Source organism: Mastigoproctus giganteus, chromosome 5, assembly GCF_048544385.1.
Source record: "Mastigoproctus giganteus isolate SK-2022 chromosome 5, ASM4854438v1, whole genome shotgun sequence".
Classification (NCBI taxonomy): domain Eukaryota; kingdom Metazoa; phylum Arthropoda; class Arachnida; order Uropygi; family Thelyphonidae; genus Mastigoproctus; species Mastigoproctus giganteus.
The window spans coordinates 172,067,288-172,093,435 of NC_143579.1; the positions used below are offsets into that span (position 1 = coordinate 172,067,288).

The window sequence follows — 26,148 nt, forward strand, 5'->3', positions numbered from 1 at the left end:
AGAGCATAACTCCTACCCCTTCCTGTCCTTCCTATATATATTGTACTCATGTTCAACTTCCGTAGTCCGTATATCTGTGTGGCACTGTGTCTCCAAATAACCTCACAATGCCCATATATGATGACCGAAGTAGTACTTCAAATTTGTTTGCTATACTGCTGGCATTGTTGTACATGCAAGTATACATGCACCTGTTTATGCTCTTAGTGTATGTGCTTGGTGTCAGAAATAACATGGCATGGTGCGGTTTCTTGTGAGAGGACCCCATCAGGCTTTGTCATCTTCAATACTTTGCTTTCTCTTCTACTTGAAGCTGCTGTTAATCTCTCCCAAGCTACCAGTTTTCTGACCCATTAACACTCGTCAGTAGCATCAGTAAATATTCTTGCACCCTTTTATCAAGCGCATCACATTCCTGTAAGAACAGTCTCCTTTTAACAAGCACAGCACTGAGAAAAATTCTACCCCACGTGCCTTGCACAGTTTCTCAAGACAAAAATGATTGACAAGGCTCTCATCGTATATGCCCCCCCCCCCCGTCGTGTCTGAACAGTATTGCAAAAACTTAAATTTAATCCAAACTCTTGACTTTTTGACACTGCCCTGTACTTGTTAGGTGAATCCCCAGATCGCTATTCTTAACTCTTCAGTAGTCAAGTGACTTTTCGTGATGGTTTCAGTTGCATGGATGGCTATTGTCCTCCAGTTTAAAATTCATTTTTAACCTTGTGGATTTTTTTTTTGTCCCTTTGTAGTTTCATAACAGGAGTCTTATTGATCTATTCTGAGACATTATAAACTGGTTTTAAGTTTCTGGAAGAAAAGAACAACCATAAATGATCATCTAATGTTCAACTTTGATAGAATGTTTGTATTGACCATTGATGGCAAATATCAGTGATAGAAATATTGAATATTTGTATTGATTATGATCATTAGTAGAGGCATGATGCAAGAAAGCAAGCTTATTTAGCATCAGCCAAAAAAAAAAAAAAAAAAACCCCTTTCGTTTCACCTATCCTCCAAAAGTTTGTCTAATTCAGCCTTGAATTTATTTAAGCTGTCAACTTCCACAATGATAGAGGGAAGTTTGTTCCACAAGCAACTACCCGCTGGCTAAAGGCAAATTTCCGCACATCTATTCTACAACCATCTTTCCTCAATTTGAATTTATGCCCCCTCAGGTGCAGAATCTGAGCAAGAAGAAGAAGAATCCCATCAGCATTGAGCTTGCTCAAACCATTTAAGCCATTATACACCTCGATCAGATCGCCTCGCAGGTGCCTAGTTTCCAGATGCTGCAATTTGCAGAAGTTAATCCTATCTTCGTAACAGCAACCCTTTATTCCACTCACTAATCTCGTTGCCCTTCTCTGTACTTTCTAGTAGCTCAACATCATTTCCTAAAATAAGGCCACCAGACCTTTATGCAGTACTGAAGGTGTGGCCTGACTATTTTGCAGTATCTTCTTCTTTATGTAGCTTCCTCGATGTGAGGGTGCAGCACCATGTCTCTCCAGTTCCCTCTATCACAAGCTTTCCTCTTGGTCTCAGCGTAGTTTTGTGACCTCGTCCAGATCCTTATGTCGTGAAACCACGTTCTTCTTCTCCTTCCTCTTGATGTTTTTCACATGATCTTTCTCTCGAGGACTCTCTGTGTTCTTTGTCCAGCTGATCCTCTTAGAATGTATCCTGTCTCAATTTTATTTGAATCATTTCCATTAATAAAGAACTTTGTGTTCTCATTCTGTGTAGAATCTCAATGTTTGACATGTGCTCTGTCCATGAAATTCTTAATGTTCTTCAGAAGCACCACATCTCAAATGTTTCAATCTATTGTCTCACTCTTATAGGTCCAAGATTCACTTCCATATGTAAAAACTGGCCAAACCAATGTTTTAATCATTCTTTTCTTTGTTTCAATTCGCACAGTACTCCTCAAGAGGTGTTTATTTCTCCAAAAGGCATCTTGGCCATGTCTGTTCTTATTTTTCCTGATTTCCTGCTCTTTCCTGATTTCCAGTGTCCAAATATTTGTATTCTTTTGTATTTGCTATTTTCATGTTGTTGATCACAATTTCTGGTTCAGTTTTACTGACTTTCTTAACTTTCAGATATTTTGTGTTCTCTGCGTTTAGTTCAAGGCCATAGTCTTTGCCTTTCCCAATTAGCAAACATAATAGGCTAACAAGGTCGTTTTTGTTGCTAGCCAATAAAACTGTATTATTATTATTATTATTAGCCATATGGTGCAAGGAAACCTGAGGCTTATGCTGCACCGACCAAAAAAAAAAAAAAAAAAAAAAATTCCCTATTACCCTGAGAGAGAGAGAGAGAGAGAGAGAGAGAGAGAGAGAGAGAGAGAGAGAAAGAGAAAGAAGTAGAAAGGGAAGAATGATGATATCCAGCTCAGGACCCTGGGTGTGCCAAGCCCATACTCACCAGACGTGAGCCTCTGGGGGTAATTGGCATATCTAAGATTGCTAAATGCCATTGATATTAATCCCTAAGTCTTGTTCTTCTATCTTTCTCATCACTGTAAATATTAAAGAAGTTCGGAGAAAGAACACATCCTTGTCTAACTCCTCTTTTAATTTTCACCTCCGACGTCTCTGAGTTAATCATTTGTAATTTTTGGTTGATGTAGATTTTAATAAGTCTGCGTGCATAATAAGTCTGAGAGTAACAAGGTCGTTTTTGTTGCTAGCCAATAAAACTATATCATCGGCATATGCCGATGATACAGTTTTATTGGCTAGATTTGCATGCTATACCAAATGCCATTGATATTAATCCCTAAGTCTTGTTCTTTTATCTTTCTCATCACTATTTTGCTGTAAATATTAAAGAGGTTTGGAAAAAGAACACATCCTTGTCTAACTCTTTTGATTTTCACCTCTGAGGTCTCCAACTTAATCATTTGTAATTTTTGGTTGATGTAGATCTTAAGTCTGCATGCATTGTTGTCAAAGTCCATTTTGTATATAAGGAGATAATCACCTCCTTATCCCTGCTAGCAAAATTCCTATATATCATTAACAAGACCCCATGAGCTACTCTTGCAGCCTGCTTCAGCTACAATATATAGTATTTGGACAGCATATGTGATATATATGGAAGGAAAGATTTTGCTACTAATGCTTCCATGTGTACTGTATAATGCAATTATTCAAAACTATATTTGGAGCAATTTCCTTTATTTTGCCTTTTAAACCTTTATTTTATCCTGTTAATGCAGCTGTCCCATCGGTACAAATCGCAAAGCAGTTGTTCCCTGTTAGATTATTTGTTTGAAGAAAATATTTATAACATCAAAAATCTCGCCCGTCGTTCTTCCTTCCAAAGCTTAGCAAAATATAAAATTCTCAAAAATATTTCCCTCGTAGCAGTATCTCAACATATACAGTAAGTTTGAGCAAGATTTTAAATATCTGTGAATTAAACTAACTGTATTGCAAAAATTGAACTTTCTCTCAATCAATTTAATAAACTCAGTTTTATGTTGTGTGCGATAACTGTAATATGCTGTGAGACTGTGTCTCTGGGTAGAGGAATGGTATTTAAATCATTGCTGTATTTTCTCCATGCATAATTGAAATCATTTTTATAGCAGCAGGGAGAACAAGAGATTCAGCAATAGTATGTGATTAAGAATTTATTACAGTATACACAGAGCGTACAAATAAAGGAAGAAATATATGAGCTTTCGGCTATATGGTAGCCTTCATCAGAATTAAAAATACATGAATGGCAGTTGGAATGAAGATGTGCACTGCCAGGTGCGTGAGACGCGAGGTTTAATTGTTTGTTGACGTCTGTGGCTGTGACGCATGATGACGTGGCCAGCGCTTGTCCAATGATAGAACTACTGACTCTGTGATCGGGTGGACTTGGCAACCACTGTTCCTGTTCAAGGATTTATCCGAAGATTTTATATTTAACGATTCCAACCAGGTACGTTTTAGGTAATGGTGGGATCTATCTACCACCACGACATCGCGGTGTGGGTCGATGTCGTGGTGGGTTGTCCAGACATGTTCGGCGATAGCTGAGCGTTCTATATCCGCTAAACGGATCGCTCTTTTGTGCTCCGAGAGACGTTTCTCAAGTCGACGTCCAGTCTCTCCAAAGTAGCAGCTAGTGCAGTCACGGCAAGAGATGCGGTAGACCAAACCGCTCTGCAGAAGGGTGGGGACAGGTGTTTTCACGTTGGAAATGAAAGAACGCAGTTTCTTGCCTGGGAGTTGGATGCACTTTATTCCGTGCGTTCTCAGGATTCTACTGATCTGTTGTGACAGGTTGGGGTAGTATGGGATGAATGCCCTCGTGGATGGCTCGTCACTGTTGGTGTTGTAGCTGGTCGTCACGATGTCACGTGTCTGTAGATCACACCTGTCGAGGACGTCAATGGGGTAGCCACACCTCGTAAGGTCTACTTTGACCCTAGTGACCTCTTTGCGTCTTTCATCAGCGGAGCTGGAGTGTGTCCAGGCGCGAGTAAGCAAGGTTCGGGCAGTGGAGAGGAGGTGGCCTCGCGCGTGTGCTGACCGGAAGTTGGTGAACTGGCCAGCACACATGGGCTTACGATAAACTGTAGTCCTCAGGTATGTGCCTTCACGTCGGACAAGTGTGTCTAAATATGGTAAGGAGTTGTTCGACTCCAGCTCAATCGTGAATTTTATGAAGGGCGATAGTGAGTTGAGGTATGATAGAAGTCGCTGACCTGAGTCTCTAGGGATGACCACGAACACATCGTCAACATAGCGACACCAAAAGGCGATGTGATCTGGTGCGTGTGCAAACGCACGTCCCTCTAACTCCTCCATCACGATGTTTGCTGTGACCGAGCTGACAGGGGAACCCATGGCCGTGCCATGTATCTGCTGGTAGACTGAGTCATTAAATATGATCGCACCCCCTGTTAAGCACAGTCTGAGGGCGGCCGAAATGTCATCGGGTGTGAGACCAGTTCTTTCGTTGAGGGTTCTATCATTGTCCAAGAGTTGTTTTTGCACAAGAAATGGCAAGTTCCACAGGGATGGAGGTAAAGAGCGATATGACGTCGAACGATGCCATAACTTGATCCTGCGAGATGGATACAGTGCGAATCCTCTTTATGAATTCAACACTGTTGGAGACGGTGTGGGTGGTCTTGCCAACTAGAGGAGAAAGAAGTCTCGAGACAAATTTAGACAGCTCGTAAGTCGGTGATCCACAGCAGGATACATCGTCAACATAGCGACACCAAAAGGCGATGTGATCTGGTGCGTGTGCAAACGCACGTCCCTCTAACTCCTCCATCACGATGTTTGCTGTGACCGAGCTGACAGGGGAACCCATGGCCGTGCCATGTATCTGCTGGTAGACTACCAGCAGATACATGGCACGGCCATGGGTTCCTACTAGGCAACCTGCAAGGCAACCCTACTAGCCGACCTTAAGACTCTGATTCCCGATCCCGTTTACACCGATGTGGTCAACACTTTATGTCACCAGGCCGTCAGAGAATCAGATCTTTATTGTGCCCGACAGAAACGTAAGTTTTGTAATTTGATTAATGAATCCCGTCAATTTCGCAGCCAACGTAATACCCCTCTCACTAATTCCACGGACTTCGTATTGAACCTAAGCAGCAAACAGTTATCTGCGGACCAAATAAACTTATTGACTCTTGGCATGACATTTGCCGTTCTTCCTAAGCACCCGCCGATCACCGACATCGCCTTAGGTGTGGAAGCCAGCTTATCACGCCTCCTAGAAGATGTAGCCAACACAATCCGCTTGAAGACTGCAGCAGTTCTACACCGTGCTCGCCCCGTCTCTTCTAACCTCAACCGTACACAGTTTTCTGCCCTCAAGGCATTGAAACAGGATTCGTCCATCGTCATTCTACCGGCAGACAAAGGCCGCCGTACGGTTGTAATGGATCACACTGATTACATGGCGAAAGCGCTACTACTTTTACGAGATACCACCGTATACAAACCCCTGACCATCAACCCCATCAGAGTTTTAGAACGATGGGAATCAGAGGTGAATATCCTCATCAACAGTTGGCTGAAACAAGGGAAGATCACACAGTCAACCCGTAATCACCTCCGTGCCTCCGGATGTCAGATCCCACGGTTTTACGGCCTACTGAAAGTGCACAAAGAAGACACACCACTGAGACCAATTGTATCCTGCTGTGGATCACCGACTTACGAGCTGTCTAAATTTGTCTCAAGACTTCTTTCTCCTCTAGTTGGCAAGACCACCCACACCGTCTCCAACAGTGTTGAATTCATAAAGAGGATTCGCACTGTATCCATCTCGCAGGATCAAGTTATGGCATCGTTCGACGTCATATCGCTCTTTACCTCCATCCCTGTGGAACTTGCCATTTCTTGTGCAAAACAACTCTTGGACAATGATAGAACCCTCAACGAAAGAACTGGTCTCACACCCGGTGACATTTCCGCCGCCCTCAGACTGTGCTTAACAGAGGGTGCGATCATATTTAATGACTCAGTCTACCAGCAGATACATGGCACGGCCATGGGTTCCCCTGTCAGCTCGGTCACAGCAAACATCGTGATGGAGGAGTTAGAGGGACGTGCGTTTGCACACGCACCAGATCACATCGCCTTTTGGTGTCGCTATGTTGACGATGTGTTCGTGGTCATCCCTAGAGACTCAGGTCAGCGACTTCTATCATACCTCAACTCACTATCGCCCTTCATAAAATTCACGATTGAGCTGGAGTCGAACAACTCCTTACCATATTTAGACACACTTGTCCGACGTGAAGGCACATACCTGAGGACTACAGTTTATCGTAAGCCCATGTGTGCTGGCCAGTTCACCAACTTCCGGTCAGCACACGCGCGAGGCCACCTCCTCTCCACTGCCCGAACCTTGCTTACTCGCGCCTGGACACACTCCAGCTCCGCTGATGAAAGACGCAAAGAGGTCACTAGGGTCAAAGTAGACCTTACGAGGTGTGGCTACCCCATTGACGTCCTCGACAGGTGTGATCTACAGACACGTGACATCGTGACGACCAGCTACAACACCAACAGTGACGAGCCATCCACGAGGGCATTCATCCCATACTACCCCAACCTGTCACAACAGATCGGTAGAATCCTGAGAACGCACGGAATAAAGTGCATCCAACTCCCAGGCAAGAAACTGCGTTCTTTCATTTCCAACGTGAAAACACCTGTCCCCACCCTTCTGCAGAGCGGTTTGGTCTACCGCATCTCTTGCCGTGACTGCACTAGCTGCTACTTTGGAGAGACTGGACGTCGACTTGAGAAACGTCTCTCGGAGCACAAAAGAGCGATCCGTTTAGCGGATATAGAACACTCAGCTATCGCCGAACATGTCTGGACAACCCACCACGACATCGACCCACACCGCGATGTCGTGGTGGTAGATAGATCCCACCATTACCTAAAACGTACCTGGTTGGAATCGTTAAATATAAAATCTTCGGATAAATCCTTGAACAGGAACAGTGGTTGCCAAGTCCACCCGATCACAGAGTCAGTAGTTCTATCATTGGACAAGCGCTGGCCACGTCATCATGCGTCACAGCCACAGACGTCAACAAACAATTAAACCTCGCGTCTCACGCACCTGGCAGTGCACATCTTCATTCCAACTGCCATTCATGTATTTTTAATTCTGATGAAGGCTACCATATAGCCGAAAGCTCATATATTTCTTCCTTTATTTGTACGCTCTGTGTATACTGTAATAAATTCTTAATGAATCCAGAGCGCGTAGGCCTGTTTCGTTATGTTCGTACTATTCTTGGCCAACCAGCATACGACATGGTCGTGAGACTACAGAAAGATTTTATCTTTATAGCCCGTAGTAGACAACACCTGAGGTTTGCGCATAGGTGCAAAGCTAACGAGATTATACCGAAAGGGTTTCGCTACAAACAACCGTTTTCTAATGAGCGCATGAGACGTGCCTGTCGGAACTTCGGCCTCAAAACCCTACGTATATGGATCGGCTGCCTCCATCTTGACATACAACGTGCTTCAGCGAGCAAGGCAACCCTACTAGCCGACCTTAAGACTCTGATTCCCGATCCCGTTTACACCGATGTGGTCAACACTTTATGTCACCAGGCCGTCAGAGAATCAGATCTTTATTGTGCCCGACAGAAACGTAAGTTTTGTAATTTGATTAATGAATCCCGTCAATTTCGCAGCCAACGTAATACCCCTCTCACTAATTCCACGGACTTCGTATTGAACCTAAGCAGCAAACAGTTATCTGCGGACCAAATAAACTTATTGACTCTTGGCATGACATTTGCCGTTCTTCCTAAGCACCCGCCGATCACCGACATCGCCTTAGGTGTGGAAGCCAGCTTATCACGCCTCCCAGAAGATGTAGCCAACACAATCCGCTTGAAGACTGCAGCAGTTCTACACCGTGCTCGCCCCGTCTCTTCTAACCTCAACCGTACACAGTTTTCTGCCCTCAAGGCATTGAAACAGGATTCGTCCATCGTCATTCTACCGGCAGACAAAGGCCGCCGTACGGTTGTAATGGATCACACTGATTACATGGTGAAAGCGCTACTACTTTTACGAGATACCACCGTATACAAACCCCTGACCATCAACCCCAACAGAGTTTTAGAACGATGGGAATCAGAGGTGAATATCCTCATCAACAGTTGGCTGAAACAAGGGAAGATCACACAGTCAACCCGTAATCACCTCCGTGCCTCCGGATGTCAGATCCCACGGTTTTACGGCCTACCGAAAGTGCACAAAGAAGACACACCACTGAGACCAATTGTATCCTGCTGTGGATCACCGACTTACGAGCTGTCTAAATTTGTCTCGAGACTTCTTTCTCCTCTAGTTGGCAAGACCACCCACACCGTCTCCAACAGTGTTGAATTCATAAAGAGGATTCGCACTGTATCCATCTCGCAGGATCAAGTTATGGCATCGTTCGACGTCATATCGCTCTTTACCTCCATCCCTGTGGAACTTGCCATTTCTTGTGCAAAACAACTCTTGGACAATGATAGAACCCTCAACGAAAGAACTGGTCTCACACCCGATGACATTTCGGCCGCCCTCAGACTGTGCTTAACAGGGGGTGCGATCATATTTAATGACTCAGTCTACCAGCAGATACATGGCACGGCCATGGGTTCCCCTGTCAGCTCGGTCACAGCAAACATCGTGATGGAGGAGTTAGAGGGACGTGCGTTTGCACACGCACCAGATCACATCGCCTTTTGGTGTCGCTATGTTGACGATGTGTTCGTGGTCATCCCTAGAGACTCAGGTCAGCGACTTCTATCATACCTCAACTCACTATCGCCCTTCATAAAATTCACGATTGAGCTGGAGTCGAACAACTCCTTACCATATTTAGACACACTTGTCCGACGTGAAGGCACATACCTGAGGACTACAGTTTATCGTAAGCCCATGTGTGCTGGCCAGTTCACCAACTTCCGGTCAGCACACGCGCGAGGCCACCTCCTCTCCACTGCCCGAACCTTGCTTACTCACGCCTGGACACACTCCAGCTCCGCTGATGAAAGATGCAAAGAGGTCACTAGGGTCAAAGTAGACCTTACGAGGTGTGGCTACCCCATTGACGTCCTCGACAGGTGTGATCTACAGACACGTGACATCGTGACGACCAGCTACAACACCAAAAGTGACGAGCCATCCACGAGGGCATTCATCCCATACTACCCCAACCTGTCACAACAGATCGGTAGAATCCTGAGAACGCACGGAATAAAGTGCATCCAACTCCCAGGCAAGAAACTGCGTTCTTTCATTTCCAACGTGAAAACACCTGTCCCCACCCTTCTGCAGAGCGGTTTGGTCTACCGCATCTCTTGCCGTGACTGCACTAGCTGCTACTTTGGAGAGACTGGACGTCGACTTGAGAAACGTCTCTCGGAGCACAAAAGAGCGATCCGTTTAGCGGATATAGAACGCTCAGCTATCGCCGAACATGTCTGGACAACCCACCACGACATCGACCCACACCGCGATGTCGTGGTGGTAGATAGATCCCACCATTACCTAAAACGTACCTGGTTGGAATCGTTAAATATAAAATCTTCGGATAAATCCTTGAACAGGAACAGTGGTTGCCAAGTCCACCCGATCACAGAGTCAGTAGTTCTATCATTGGACAAGCGCTGGCCACGTCATCATGCGTCACAGCCACAGACGTCAACAAACAATTAAACCTCGCGTCTCACGCACCTGGCAGTGCACATCTTCATTCCAACTGCCATTCATGTATTTTTAATTCTGATGAAGGCTACCATATAGCCGAAAGCTCATATATTTCTTCCTTTATTTGTACGCTCTGTGTATACTGTAATAAATTCTTAATGAATCCAGAGCGCGTAGGCCTGTTTCGTTAATAGTATGTGATTTCAAATTTTTTCCTATTAAATATGAAACTTCCAACAATGGTTTTAAAGCTTTACAAGGAACTGTTGTATGTTTCTTCATGAAAGATTTCAGACTTTGCATGGGGTTGGCTTGTCTTTTGAAAAGGATTCAGCATTTTTCGTTATCTCTGGATGTTTCGTATGTAAGTGTCTTTCATTTAATAGGTTTCATGCTTTTGTTAGCCAGTTTTTCGTAATGTATTATGCACAAAGGACGTTGCTCATCATCAACAACACTGTAAGTAAAGCTGGGCCGGCCGGGCTAGCCAGGTGGGTAAAGTGCCTGCCTGGCAACCCAAAGGTCGCGGGTTCGAATCCCGTCTCAGGCTTGGATCAAAGTACTGCAAAAACCTTGGGAGGTGCATTATGGCCATAGAAGCCGATGTGCCAACAACTACCAAAAAAAAAAAAAAAAAAAAAAAAAAAAAGCTGTACTTCATAAATTCTTCTTGATATTTTCTATTCTTTTTCATTTTTTTTTATTTGGAATATGATGGCTTTCTACCAGAAATTGGTGGTTGCACTACACTTTAAATAATGTTAGTGTCCAAATTTTCACACGTTACATTTTTTATCCTTTAGCTTCTGAAGTATCTGTAGCAAGAACATTATTGTCGTCACTCCTTGACCGTTTTTGTTCTGATTGCCCAATTATACATGGTAAAATATATAAAAATATACTTTTTATTCTTCTTAAAAACAATGATAATATAAAAAGTAGCAGAAGAATGAAAAAGACATCCAAGTTGATGTGAAAGCACCGAATTACGAAGCAGAATAAAGCATACATGCATGCAACGGATTTGCTATTTACTGCCACTGCATATTCGCACCTCTGGCCTTTAGGCAATTTCAGAAATTTTTGCTGTAGGAAGCACGAATTAAGAGATCTAAAGGGATTAGGGTTCAGCAATTGAGTTGAGTAGTACTGAGAAGTCGCACTAGCCAGTTGCTTTCTGTGTGTGTCATAGCCAGTGAGCAAATTAAGGTGCATTACCCACAAGGACAATAAGTAAGAAAGCGCCTGCATCACACGTGAAACCACCCTAAAAAATAGTGGCAATAGGGTTCATTCATATCTCAGACTTGGTTCGAGTAGTAGGGTCTCTACACCTACAATATTGAAAAAGTAATTTTAACAACAGGTTTTTAGCTTTTATGTATGCAATAACTAATTTTTATTTAAAAATTGCTGCGACCCCCTTAATTTATCCCTTGACCCCTCTGTGGGTCGTCCCCCATAGTTTGTGCACCACTGTCTTAGCTAACGTATACCTATACTGGTTTGAAACCACTCTACCCTCAGACATAAGTATTTACAGATATATAGATGACTTGTTAGTAATCAACTACCCCACATTTCTGCAGGACTTTGCCAGCATTTATCCTCCAGAACTTATTATGGAGAGAACAAATAACTATGACTATTCAAATAATTACTTAGACTTGGACATTAATATCAACAGCACACATGCTGCAAAGCTGACCACATTAAAGTTAAAGAGATGCCTTTAACTTTAATGTGGTCAGCTTCACCCATTGGCACTCCAACATCTCAAAAAAAAAGGGCATTCAAATATAATACTCTCTCAATGCATCAGGATTGCCACCATATGTAATAACAACAATCTCATTTTACATAATATGAAATTACTCCATAATAAACTTCTTGATAATAGTTTCCCTTCTGCCTTCCTTTACCCATCATTTTAATAAGGCACTGAATATTATAAAATATAAAAAGTTGATTGACAACCATATTGATATTAACAATATAATTGCAGGTTGATATCTTTTTGCATTCAGGCTTTTGGTGCCTCCGTAGCCAGGTGGGCAGGAGCAGCAGTGCGTAGCGCGTGCACACACACACACACACACACACACACACACACACACACACACACACACACCTTGATTAGACCGGAATTCGAGCCCGTGACCACCAAATACGGAGGATGCGGAAAGGTCAGGGAATGACCATCACATATCCCTGGAGCAATATGGCTTGGTTGCTAATATGCTCCTAAAAACCAAATAACATTCAGGCTTGTGTATAATGTACAGTCATATACTCCCTAGCCTCTTCGGTGTAGAAAACTTGTGCCCACCGATTGGCTAACTATGGAGTTATTATATTTTGTTTGTTGTTTCGTCCCAGTCTTTCATTTTATTTGTGACATTGTTTAATCTCATATTTATTTATACAATACCATTATTGACTTAAACACATGAGGCATATGTCCAGTCCTATATCCAGGGACCTACTTTTGGTATGGACTGCCCAAGTACTACTATATTCCGCATCTTTCAGTTACTTTTTGCTGTTCTTAATTACTATGTATTTTAATTCTCTTGTGTGATTAGGTTAACTGAAAGCAATATTCGAGATGCTATTTTTCTGCTGTCGCTCACTTTTTTCCTTCTCCAATAAAGTTTAGTCTTTTTGATGCTACTTTGTAAGTCATTTATTTCTCCCCTATGCTGGTCCATTTGCCTCATTTGTTTAATTGCTTACTTCCCTGTCACATGGGCAAGGTTTACTTTGACCTGTTTACACCTCTCTCTTCTCCCCTCCCCCCATACTTGGGGTTATTTTAATGGTTTTAAATTTTCTGGGAACTATCAGCTAACTTCTTTGGTCATCGATACAGCCTTGATACATTCGCTTCCCTCAGCTCATTTCACCGTCTCCTGCCAGGCACCACAGTAAGTTGTTATATTTTGTCTATTCTTTTGTCTTCATATTACATTTCCTTTGTTAAAATTCACATAGGGCTGTATGCTATTTATTCAGTTTTTCAATTTTACTTCAATTGGAATTAATTGGTATTAATTTTATCTTAATTTGGCTTTTTACTTTTATTTTTAATTATATTAGATTAGCTTCTTATGCCCTTTCTTTTTGGTCTCTGTTGGGTTGGCTATGATATATATACGTCTGCTCACTGTTTCTGCCTGCTGCATATATATCATAACAGAAACAAAGGCCTTACTTCTTGCTGTATTTCCTTTGGCTGTGGCTGCTGGCCATTGATGATGTAGTTAAAATCTTAGGATTTATAGCATTAAATACTTATTTGTATATGTTAATTTAATTTTATTTATTCTGCTTTTATTTCTTTTATTTTTCAAGCAGTATTTAATTTTTTTCCATTATAATTACACCTGACAGGTCAGCTCCTCTTTTTATACTCTTATCTAATCTACGTATTTACACACACACACACACACACACACACACACACACACACACACACACACACACACACACACACACACACACACACACACACACACACAGGGTGTCTTTAAAATCAACATCGATATTTATTGAGGAAATGTTTCATTAAAATACAAGAAGAAAATTCTACACTCAGTTTGGAGTAGAATCAACAGGTTTTGAGTTACACATTAAACAGATTAGTGACATCATTTCCACTTTGATGTTTGCATTTTGGAAACATCATGAAATGGAGCATGCAAATCGGGTTGTTTCACAAAAATGTTATATAAATTATCATACCTTGTTTTTTTTATAAATACAACAAACAAATTGTTGCTGTGGTATAGTAACTTAATTACATGTATGGTAAGTAAAAGAGCATTAATGTTAGCAGAATATGCAGACATTTGCTTTGTGTATGGTAAATGTGAAGGAAATGCTAGAGCTGCTGCCACCAAATACCAGCGCTGTTTTTCCAACAAGGCGACAGACAGACAGACAGACAGACAGTCAACACCCTACTTGGTGTGTGTCTGCCAACGTCCACCGTAATTCAAGGGAATGGGGTACAGTGAAAGTGCATCACGACCGAGGCCAGTCCTGATCATATTGTACACAAGCAGAGGAAGAGGTGCTGGCTATCGTGACATTAGATCCTTCCACCATCACATGAAAGTTGCTGCAAGAACGGGTCATTCCAAAACCTTCATTTGGTGCACACTATGTGAACATGGGCTGTATGCATACCATGTGTATAGAGTTCAACATTGCAAGCAGGAGATTTTCTTCCACATGAGCAATTTTGTTTATGGATACTTAATATCAACAACAGCCCTGGCTCACTTGTCAATATCCTGTGGATTGATGAGGCAATATTTACATTCACAATCTCCATACATGGTTAGTGAAAATTCTCACACCATTTGGCAGTTCCGTTTCCAAGTGGGGTTTAGTGTCTCATTGAAGAGGCCTCTGCAGTCAGAACTCTATAATTCATCTATGTTGCTACTAGTTTTAGTAGCATCATAGATGAATCAGGGGTTTAGTGTGAATATGTGGGCCAGCACTGTAGGAGATAACTTTATTCATCATGAGTTCCCTGCCCGATATGTAGACTGCCTAAATGCTGATCATTACAGTTTTTGTAGAGGATGTTGTCAACAATTCTGGAAGACATTCATTTTAGTATATATGTCAATAGTTGGTTTCTGCACGATGGTTGCCTCCATTTTGGGTGACAAGTAAGAACATCCATAAATGATTGTTACCAGAATCACTGGATTGGTCACAGCGGTACAATTTCTTGGCTGTCATACTCTTCTGACCTTAATCTGTTGGATTTTTATGTGCGGGCTCATATGAAACAGATTGTTTATGCCAGAGAGAGAGAGAGAGAGATTTATAATCGAGATGACTTGTCGAATTGCATCCATGAAGCTACCGCTGCTATTAAAAACAGTGCTACTCATACGTGTACGAGATTCTATCTCACTCTGTGTTGAAGCCCGTCTCACGTCACACAGCACTCATTTTGAACATCTTTTGTGATATTTCTTGTGATCATGCTTCAGTTTTATTGCAGTACTAATAAAATTAATTTACTCCTGCTGTACATTATTGAGTTTCTGAGTGCTCTTCAATTCACAGCTAAATTTTAATCAATAAACATTTATTGTTCTGGATTTATCGGTAACCATGTATAAGTAACATTATTCAGATACTTAGTAATAATTAAAATAAAAATGTTTTTACTTAAATAAAACATTTCTAATTAAAGTTAGATTTTTCATAATGATTGCTTTTCATAAATTTACTATTATGCGCAAACCAATTAGAAGCAGAAATGGCTTCACTAATGTGTTTAATGCTCTAACTCAAAGCCAATTGCTCCTACTTCAAACTGAGTATTGACTTTTCTTCTTGTATTTTATGTACTAGGGCCACTGATAGCCAGAAAGAACCCAACAACCATAATGAATATAAGTTAAGAGATATAAACATAAGTTAGGGAAAATGCATTATGTGTATACTTATTTAGTTAACCAAAGTTAATTATAGTGGCATCATTTCATTACATCTCACATTGTGAATGTCTTCATAACAAGTTGCCTCTTTGGTTATACTTCAGATAAGTAACACTTCCCCAATAGAGATTATGTTACTCATTCTCAGTGGATACCACCACCCAGACTGCCATTTCAGGACTATTTGGCCCTTCATTGGTGGATGGGTTTAGGTAGGTACCTAGTGGTATTACGACTGTCAACCCAGTAGAAAATTTGGTTTTCAAATTGATGACAGCCATAAAATTAAAAGCCGTTTTTTTTTTTTTTTTTTTTTAAGCTGCAGGGGTAAAAAATAGTTCTTAGAATAAATTCCTGCCCAAGGAGATATGCTCATCTGGCTACAGGGAATGAATGACCAAGGGAAGATGCACTAGTCCCATAAGAGGTTGTAATTTTATATTAGAAAGTTTTGATTCATATTTGAACTGCTTTTGATAACATCTTCTCCCCCCCCCCACTTCCCACCATGCTTCTCTGAACCAAGGTATCCTCACTTCTCTGGGCTGTGGATTTTTCTGCTTTAGTTAAGCGTATCATATTTAAAAATTAAGTTCAGTGTACAGTGCTGTACCTCAGAACTGTGTGATATTTAAGTACAATAACAATACATATTATACATTATTTCTAGCTCTCATAGCAATATGTTTATGTAAAAAAAAAAAAGTAAACTGCAGTCATTACAATCCACTGCAGTATGGAAGCCTGAAAAACTCCTGAACAATTCATGTTGAGAGAAAAGTGGACCATAATCTGTCACACTGGTCCAGTGCTGGTTGACAGATCAACCGTATTTAACAGTCAAGGGCTTGAACCCCTGGTCTACTCAAAGAGCATGTAATACTACACTCCTGCTCCTGACTACTTGGCTATGGAGGCCACATGTTTATGTATTATGCATAATTTATATTATAATACTTATACTAGGGCTGTTAAAATAAAGAATGATCATAATTTTTTTTTTTTTTTTTTGCATCATACCATTATTAATCATACATATGTTGATGGTCCTTTTTTAAAGTAGTCTCCATTTCATGAAATGGACTTGCTCTGTTTCTGTCATTCTTCAAAAATATGATGGAAGCCATTTTTTGACATGCATTTGAAAATTGCCTCCAATGTCTTTAACTTATTGTGATGACTGGAAACATTTTCTTTGAAGCTCCTTCTTTAACTTTGGAAATCAATAAAAAAAAAAAAAAAAAAAAAATTGCAAGGTCAGGGCTGTAGGGCAGTTGAGGAACACATCTGACATAAATGCTGGCTAATTACTCGATGACAGTATGAGCACTGTGAGGTCTCACATTGTCTTGATTCAACATCCACCCACTGTGTGCAGCCAACTGATCCTGCAAAGTATGCAATACAGTTCTATAGTAAGGTCCTGTAACAGTCATATGACTGTTACAGGACCTTACTATGATGTGACATGCTGGCAAACCACTCCTTGAATGTCAAAAAAAGAGATGACCGTAACCTATCCTGCAGAAGCCACAACTTTTGCTTTTTTTTGTGTTGGCTTTGTTGCTTACTTGCAGGATCGAAATGAAGCCACCCTTCATCTGCTGGTATCACCCTCTGCGCAACCTCACCATCTTCAGTAACCATCCATTGCAGTTTCTGACAAACATCCATGCAAACATGCAAACTTGCTGTTGCTCAGGTAGTAGTCTTGGAACCCAGCGTGCATAAACATGTGTCGTGTGCAAATGATGATGGAGAATACCGTACAAGCTTCCTACTGATAATCTTCAACATATCTGCCAGTTGCCTTATTGTTATACAAATCTTTTCTCATGTTACAGAAGCAGTGTTTATGGTTTCTCTGGTGACAGCTGTGGGTGGTTGGTGCTTCAGGACTGCTGATTTTTGAGATTGAATCATTTCCATTTTAAACATTCTAAATCGCCTATGAGCTGTGCTATATGGAAGCATTTGTAAAAGAATAAGAGAAGTTTATCTCAATATGATATGTAGAACACTTTCATATGATACTCTCCAGAAATTAAAACGAAAAACAATTAAAAATTCAAAAATCTTACATTACAGTAAGAAATAATTAACAATAATTAAAAATCAAATGAACACAATTAAAAATCAATTTAATGCAATTAAAAATTATGCAAAAAATTAATTTAACAAAAAAAATTGCAAAACGATTTTCCTTTCTGAAGTTGACAATGCTTCTTGACCGTACGTTGTGATCACAGGAATGAAAATTACTGAAATAGGGGTTATTTGTCTTCGCACATGCACGTAAAGGACCATGAGTCAGAGATTAGATGTGGCCGGCAAACATTAACAGAATTCTCATGCAATTTAATTTCGATGGTTTCTTCAATTAATAAGTCTCGTATAATTACGTTAGACACTAAGTATTTTTGCCTCGTTAAATAAAAAAGTGTTTTCATTAACGGCATGAAAGGCTAATTCTGACACTGCTGAATGACACGAATTATGGCGGCGTGTTGATTAACATGAAAATTCAGAGGAAATGGCGTCCAACCCTGATAAGACGAGTCGCAATCACTGCAAGAAATGTTGTACACTAGGTCATTTATTTGTGTTGCCAATGAGAAAAGGACTGAGCGATTGTTCAGTATAGTGTGTAATTTCTGTATTGGCCTGGCTACAATTTTAAATTCGTTATCTCTAAAGAATCTGTTAAGCTGTTTGTGCCACTGTTCAACATATGGGAAAGAAATAAAGTATTTTTTGATATTACTATTGTTGGTTGGTGTATTTTTTTTGTATTCTATCCTTAGCTTGTACTAATTCTGTCTATTGTAGCAAGTCGGTAACCCTTGTTTAAGAATTTTCTGGTTAATATTTGTATTTCTGAGCCCAAAGCAGATTCTGTCATTGAATATTTATAAGCATTGAGAAATTGATTAAAGATAATAGATTTTTTGTAGTTGAACGGGTGATAGCTGTTATAATGCAGAAGCATACTGGTGTTTGTAAGTTTACAATAGATGTTAAATTGGATTTTATTAATGTCCCAAGTAAGCATGAAATTAAGAAAATTTAATGACTTAGTATCCGTATTCTCTCTCTCCAATGTAAATTTGAGTCTAGAATGAATATTATTAAACGAATGTAAAATGACTAGAACATCATCTAAATATCTCCCTCAGTATGTGATTTGACACCTTTTCTAAGGGGTAGAAAAGGCGTAAAATGTATATGTTCAATTGTTGAGAGATAGATCTCTGATATTAAGCCGCTCAGGCTTAATCCCATTGGCAAACCAAAAATTTGTTTGTATACTTTTTCTCGAAAGGTTATATAGTTGGTGTCAACTAAGAGTTTAATTAAGTGAAAATTTTCCTTCATAATAAGCTTCGTATAATTAATCAGTATCGAATTATTATTTAACATATCCCAAAGAATGTCTAATGTGTATTCAACGCTTTTACATTTGTATATAACAAGGTAACATCCAGTGAGAATATATTATCATTACCGCCAAGTCTACAGTCCTTAAGGTTATTAAATAGTGTATCGTAGTTCTTAATCCCAAATTGTATCGCCAGTTTAAAGGGTTTTATAATGCTGTATACATGTGTGGCCAAGGATGAAAATGCCAAGTTTCTGTAGGAAACAATAGGCCGAATAGGAAAGCCGGTCTTATGTAATTTTACCTGACCGAAAAGTGCAGGAATATTGTATGTTCTGGCCATCAATTCCTTTAACTGAGCCTTAATAATGTAGTTTTTTTCGATAGCCTGAGAGAGAGGTTTTGGGGGCGCCGCCCCAGATGTGGGAACAATATTCCTGGTAGGGCGGATTTCCGATTTGTACAGAGTGAACATTTGGAAGAAAAGTAACCCCGAGAGTGAAAGAGAAAACCAAGTTTTTTTAGATGCAGAGGAAGCAATATTTGTAATGTGCTTATGGCAAGAAAGATTAGAAGTCAGGGTAATCCCCAAAAGAGATATATCATTTTTCCCAGAGATCAGAGTGTTACCAAACATAAGCACAGGAGCAGAAGAATCCTTTTTCTGAGATATAAGACAAGACTGAGATTTAGAAGGATTGAAATCAACTAAGTTGTCTTTGCCCCACTGGAGAATTACCTGGAGATTGGCATTTAAGGAATTGGTAGTGGATATTCGAGAAGTTGAAGCTTATTGAGCAAGGCTTCTCAAAATGGAAACTGAAATGCTGTCATTGGCAAAACTATGGATAGGATTTCCATTCAACGGAAGAAGGTCAGTAATATACAAGAGGAAAAGAGTGGGGAAAGAACGGAACCTTGGGGGACACCAGCATTAGTGGAGAAGTTAGAAGCCATCTACCGTCATCCTAAGTGAGCACTCAGAGAAAAAACTAGAAAACCAATTACAAAAAACAGTTGGCAAACCATAAGATGGAAGCTTGTTTAGAAGACCTTTATGCCAAACACAGATCCTTGACATATCGTGGCCTGGACAATGCCCCCCCCCCCCCCGAGCAGTGGGAGTGGGCCTAATGTAGTCCAGTTGTCAGGAGCGAGAGTGCATGGCACGCGTTTCTTGAGTGGACCGGGGTTCAAGCCCGTGACTACTAAATACGATAAATATTTGTATTGATGATTTATTGTAAACTCTACTGACTTGGTTGTCGTGCCGGAGTATAAACAGAAAATTTATTCAGGGAGCATACACACTACTCGGACTTCCTCCAGTCACTATCTGGCAGAGTAGAGGTTGCAAGATTATACACTAGCTGATCCAGAAGCATCCTAAAGAGTTACCAATAGGTTCAGTCCGGTGTACTAACTAGCGGCTGGCCTGCAAACATAGTTTTAGAGCTGTACCCTCGAAATGTAAGGAAGATTGGATCTCGCCATGGTGTTCATCATAACCTCAAAAGTCATCAGTCATACTGCATGATGGAAGAGATGGGGAAGGGTTGACCGGAACTTAGCTCTGGAGACTAAACATGGGTACCACCACTTCAGGCGTCTCCGTAGCCAGGTGGGCAGGAGCAGCAGTGCGTAGCACATACTTCTTGATTAGACCGGGGTTCGAGCCCGTGAGCCACCAAATACGGAGGATGCGGAAAAGTCAGGGAATGGCCTTAGTTGCTAATGCTCCTAAAAACCAAATAACAACAACCACCACCACTTCAAGCCTCCAATAAGCAAAGTGGTGGTATTGCACCGGTTGATGAGAGTCATCTACCATCACACATACATACTGAGATCTTAAGTCAAGCTTAACTATATTATGTGATGTGGCAAGTGCTAGTTGCTTAACGCCCAAAATTTTATGATTTAAATATGTAAAATCATAAAATTTTGGGTGTTAAGCAAATAGCACTTCCCACATCATGTAATATAGTTAAGTGTGCCTTAAGATCTTGGTATTCTGATAAACAAAAATACCTTTCCCAAGTTAGGAAACTTTGCAACAGATTAAAAAATTATCTGCATCCTAATGATTGGTCTGTATTGAAGACCACCATAGATTTGTGACATGAAGAGCAGACCTCAGAAATAAATAATAAACAGACACGTTAACAAATTGAATTCATTATCGGGAGGGTCAAGACATGTTCATATGAGTTCTAACACATTTTCGTGAGCTGGCGACCAAATGCATAAGAGTTGTGTGACGACCCCCCCCCCCTTCCCCACCACATATGCACAACGATCTACTGCAAAATACTTCAGCTAGTTCGTGAACACCCCCCCCCACCCAATAATCAACAAACTGACATGTCAACAGGCTTTGGGTTCAGAAATACAAATATTAATGAGCATATTCTTAAACAGGGGTTACTGACTCGCTGCAATAGACAGAATTAGGGTACAACTAAGGATAGAATACAGAAAATACACCAACCAACAATAGTAATATCAAAAAATACTTTATTTCTGTCCCATATGTTGAACAGTGGCACAGACAACTTAACAGATTCTTTAGAGATACCGAATTTAAAATTGTAGCCAGGCCAATACAGAAATTACACACTATACTGAACAATCGCTCAGTCCTTTTCTCATTGGCAACACAAATAAATGACCTAGTGTACAACATTTCTTGCAGTGATTGCGACTCGTCTTATCAGGGTTGGACGCCATTTCCTCTGAATTTTCATGTTAATCAACACGCCGCCATAATTCGTGTCATTCAGCAGTGTCAGAATTAGCCTTTCATGCTGTTAATGAAAAACATACTTTTTTATTTAAAGAGGCCAAAATACTTAAGTGTTCAACGTAATTTTAAGAGGCTTATTAATTGCAAAAACCATCGAAATTAAATTGCATGAGAATTCTGTTAATGTTTGCCGGCCATATCTAATCTCAGACTCGTGGTCCTTTACGTGCATGTGTGAAGACAAATAATCCCTATTTAAGTTCCATGCTCGCCCCTGTTCAGTAATTTTCATTCCTGTGATCACGACATATGGTTGAAAAGCATTGTCAGTTTCAGGAAGGAAAATCGTTTTGCAATTTTTTTCATTAAAAATATTTTTTACATAATTTTTAATTGCATTAAATTGATTTTTAATTGTGTTCATTTGATTTTTAATTAGTTAATTATTTCTTACTGTAATGTGAGATTTTTAATTGTTTTCGTTTTAATTTCTGGAGAGTGTTCTACATATCATATTGATATCAACGTAGAACGTATTGAGCATTACAGCTCTGATTTATATTATGTGGAAGCATAGATTCATGACAAGCCTCTTTTAGCATTTCATGCACTTCAGCTGATGTTTTCTTGGGATGGAAGCAAAATTTAAGAGCAGCATACTGGTCCTCATGTTTCGCATCCATTGTTACAAAGGTGAAACTGAACATAAACTTGACTAACTGCCAAGGTTGGTCAAGTTTATGTTCAATTCATACCATGTGCACGAATCAACTGTGCATTCGCTGTGTGATGCAGCTTTATTTGGTCTTAAATTCCACAGCTCAGCTAGAAATAGCAAGTAGTACTGTTGTTCATGAAAAATTATGATCATTCTTTATTGAACAACCCTCGTGATATTAATAATTACCTACAGAATAAAAGAAAATATTCAAGAATTATCTCTGGTACTGTTTAGAAACTTTATCTCAGTTCTATGGCTGAACAAAATTCTTGAACTATTTTATATTTATTGACAATCTCTCCAAGTAAGCAGTCACAGTGGATCTATGTTAAAAATGAAATATTTGGTGCTTGACCTGCATGTGATCTCCATGTCACATAGCTACAGAATCAATTTTGTGTAGATGATACCAAATGGTTTGGTTAAGCTATAGAATGAAAGATTTTCTTTGAAAGAATAATAAGCAAGTTTGAATGAATGCCATTAGCTAATAAAGCAGAAGTTTTTATTTTTGTTGGCTCTAAAATTTCCACGTCTTAAATGGCAGTGGAGTGTAATTTGTGCATTTATTTGAGTCGGCTGCCTAGGGGGTATGGCAGTCCCCCAAGCACCTTAGCTATTTAGCATTCATTTGGAAATCTGCTACTCATCAGCCAATTTTACTCTCTCAAAAGCAACGTAGTGTTCATGAATGATATGATCTGTACATGATCTGTACAGACTGATTGGATATGCTATTTTCATGTTGAAAATGTAACCAATACTGCCTAATGCTGGGTTAGTAATACAAGGCTGAAATAATGTTTGTAATTTTGTGTGTGTGTGTGTGTGTGTGCAAATGCGTGCATGTGAGTACGCAATGTGAAAAATAAATGTAGAGAAATTTATAGGGAAATACTAATATTTTTTTTTTTTTTTTTTTTTTTTTTTAAGGATGATATTGGTGAACATCGTGTACATGTTTACATGCTATTCCTAGCAATGAAGAAATTGAATCGATTAGATAAGCATCGGTGCAAGAAAGCTCGAGATGCTGTGAATGAGGTTTGTGCTCTAAAATTATTTTTTTAATATTAATATGAACATGTAAAATAAAATATAAGGTCATTTCCAAATTCTGGTGACTCATGGCTATATCTTTATTACAACTTGGGGGGGGGGGATTACTTACCTAAGGTTAATGTGTGCATACCAATGTGACTTATGCAATAGAAACTATCAAGAATTTATGCTGAAAACTGTTATGCCCATTTCAACTTAGGTTCAGTATATACTCACACCATTGAACCATGATGCACTGCGTCTTGACTAGGATCTCTTTGCTATCTCTCATATTATGGGCTACTTTGGATCCAGTAGCATTGCTAGGTGCTACCTGTAATTTCAGATAGCCTCATAACTGTTGGACAGTGCTGACAAATGTAGTGGCCACTGACATTGAAAAAAGCAAGAAATAATCTTATCTGGAAGTTATTCTTGCAGTTTGTGTTGATGCAAACACCCCCCCCCCCCATCTTGCATAAAGGTTTGCTCTGAGATCCACTGTTCTGTCAGTGATGGTACTTGTATAGCTTAGTAATGTTCTATATCTTGTTGGGGTGTTTGCACAACACCATACAGTTACTGTTTTATTGTAAATGGGTGTCACAAGTGCATAGCATGGGTTTGCTCCACACAGATATACAATTTTGGGTGATAACATTTTCCTGCAGGATAAGACCAACTTTGTCATTTTCAGGATGTTCGTTGGCCCCTGCTCATCCACTTATCATAGGAAATTGTAGTGAAAATTCCAAACATTGGTGAATTGTAGTCTTGAAGTGCCTGGGCTTCTAAGATCTTATGTAGGAACACCTTTAGTGTTAACCAGATGTTTTTCTATATGATAAATAGAAGAATCTCCAGCTGGTGAGACACCACTGCTGTAATTGGGAAAAGAGGAGTTTGGTTCTGCATTGTTTAGAGCAGGTATGCCTAACCTTTATGATGTTGGAACCACTTTTCAGTCAACACTTGCTAGATTAATTCTTTTCTTGCAATGGGCCCTACATCAGAAATATTAGGATATACAGGTATTTGCAAGAAAGAGCTTTTAATTTTGAAACCTAATTTGTAGTAGATTTTTAAATTAACAGTCATTTTGGGCAGTTTCCAGAACCAACTTGGAAGAAAGCCATCTGGGTTAGAGCCCAATCTGCCACTCCATTTTTGCTCTTCAAATATTCATTGGGGTTGAGGTATGCCTGTGAACTGAGCAGTCCAACTTTAACATTGTTGTCTTAAAAGCAGACCTATGTAACCCTTGCTATGTGATATTTAACACTGGCATGCTGATATTAATAGGGCCTTTTCTGTAATACTCTTCCCACAGTCTAGGTAGTGCATAATTTTCCAAAACTTCGAGTAGGTCATGGTTTCAGGCCATACCACCATTGGACCAAGTCTGAAACAATGCTGTGTATTCACACTGCTCCACCGAAATTCATGTTGAGATGATATACTTGAGTAGGAGGAACTGAATAGGCATTCTCTACATACAAACATGTCCATTGGAATTAAACATCATATAGCTACTTGTGTGTATCCTAAGATTCAGGCGCCTCCGTAGCTAGGTGGGCAGGAGCATCAGTGCAGAGCACACGCTTCTTGATTAGACCGGGGTTCAAGCCCTTGACCACCAAATATGAAGGATGCGGCAAGGTCAGGGAATGACCACTGCATATCCCCGGAGCAATATGACCTTAGTTACTAATGCTCCTAAAAACCAAATAACAACAACAACCTAAGATTCATCAGTCCACAGTATGTCCTTCTGTTATTTTAACCATGAAAATCAGGAATGGTGCCAATCGAAACACTGTTTCACAGTGGTGACTGTGATATTGAGCTTATTCACAGCTGCTTTATTATTGAACTTAAGGCTTTAACTCTTGTGAATTGATATACCGATGAATGTTCCTGGTTTCTTGAACCAGATTCATGATGTTTTTAGCATTTGAAATTTTTAGCAGCAGGCACGAAACTTCCTCTTTATGATCTCTTATGAAATCCATACTTGTTTCTAATTTTCTTTTTTTTACAAAAGCAGATCCATGAGATTTATATTGATATGTTGTCTGAACTTGTGCACATGTGCTGGAGACTTCTGGCACAATACAATGCAAATACTTTTGGTCATCTGTTGTACATCTAAAAGTAAACGAAAAAATTTTCAGCCTCATTTATTATTATTATTAATGAAAATTTTGACTTTAAATTTTGTCAACTATTTTTAAAGAATTATGTTTATAATTGAATAGGGTTAAAAAGCACACACAATATCAAAGTTTGAGGACTGAACTAGTATGGGAAATCCTTCGCAGGATCTCTCCTGCGAAGTCTCTCTGAGGCACCTCCGTAGCCAGGTGGGGAGGAGCAGCAGTGTGTAGCACACGCTTCTTGATTAGACTGGGGTTCGAGCCCATCACCGCCAAATACGGAGGATGCGGAAAGGTCAGGGAATGACCACCGCATATCCCGGAGCAATATGGCCTTAGTTGCTAATGCTCCTAAAAACCGAACAATAGAATAGCGAAGTCTCTTTGACACTTTATATCCCAATTTCAACA

At 40.1% G+C, this 26,148-nt stretch overlaps 1 protein-coding gene across 2 annotated transcripts in view; it reads left to right on the forward strand.

Annotated features, from left to right (window-relative positions):
- Positions 1-26,148, forward strand: part of thoc5 (THO complex subunit 5) — a 388,780-nt gene that overhangs the window by 56,719 nt on the left and 305,913 nt on the right. For both annotated transcript variants that reach the window (XM_090373524.1, XM_090373522.1), the window contains exon 3: positions 23,474-23,584. In XM_090373524.1, the coding sequence (XP_090229650.1) occupies positions 23,474-23,584 (111 nt within the window). The remainder of the gene's footprint in view (positions 1-23,473; positions 23,585-26,148) is intronic.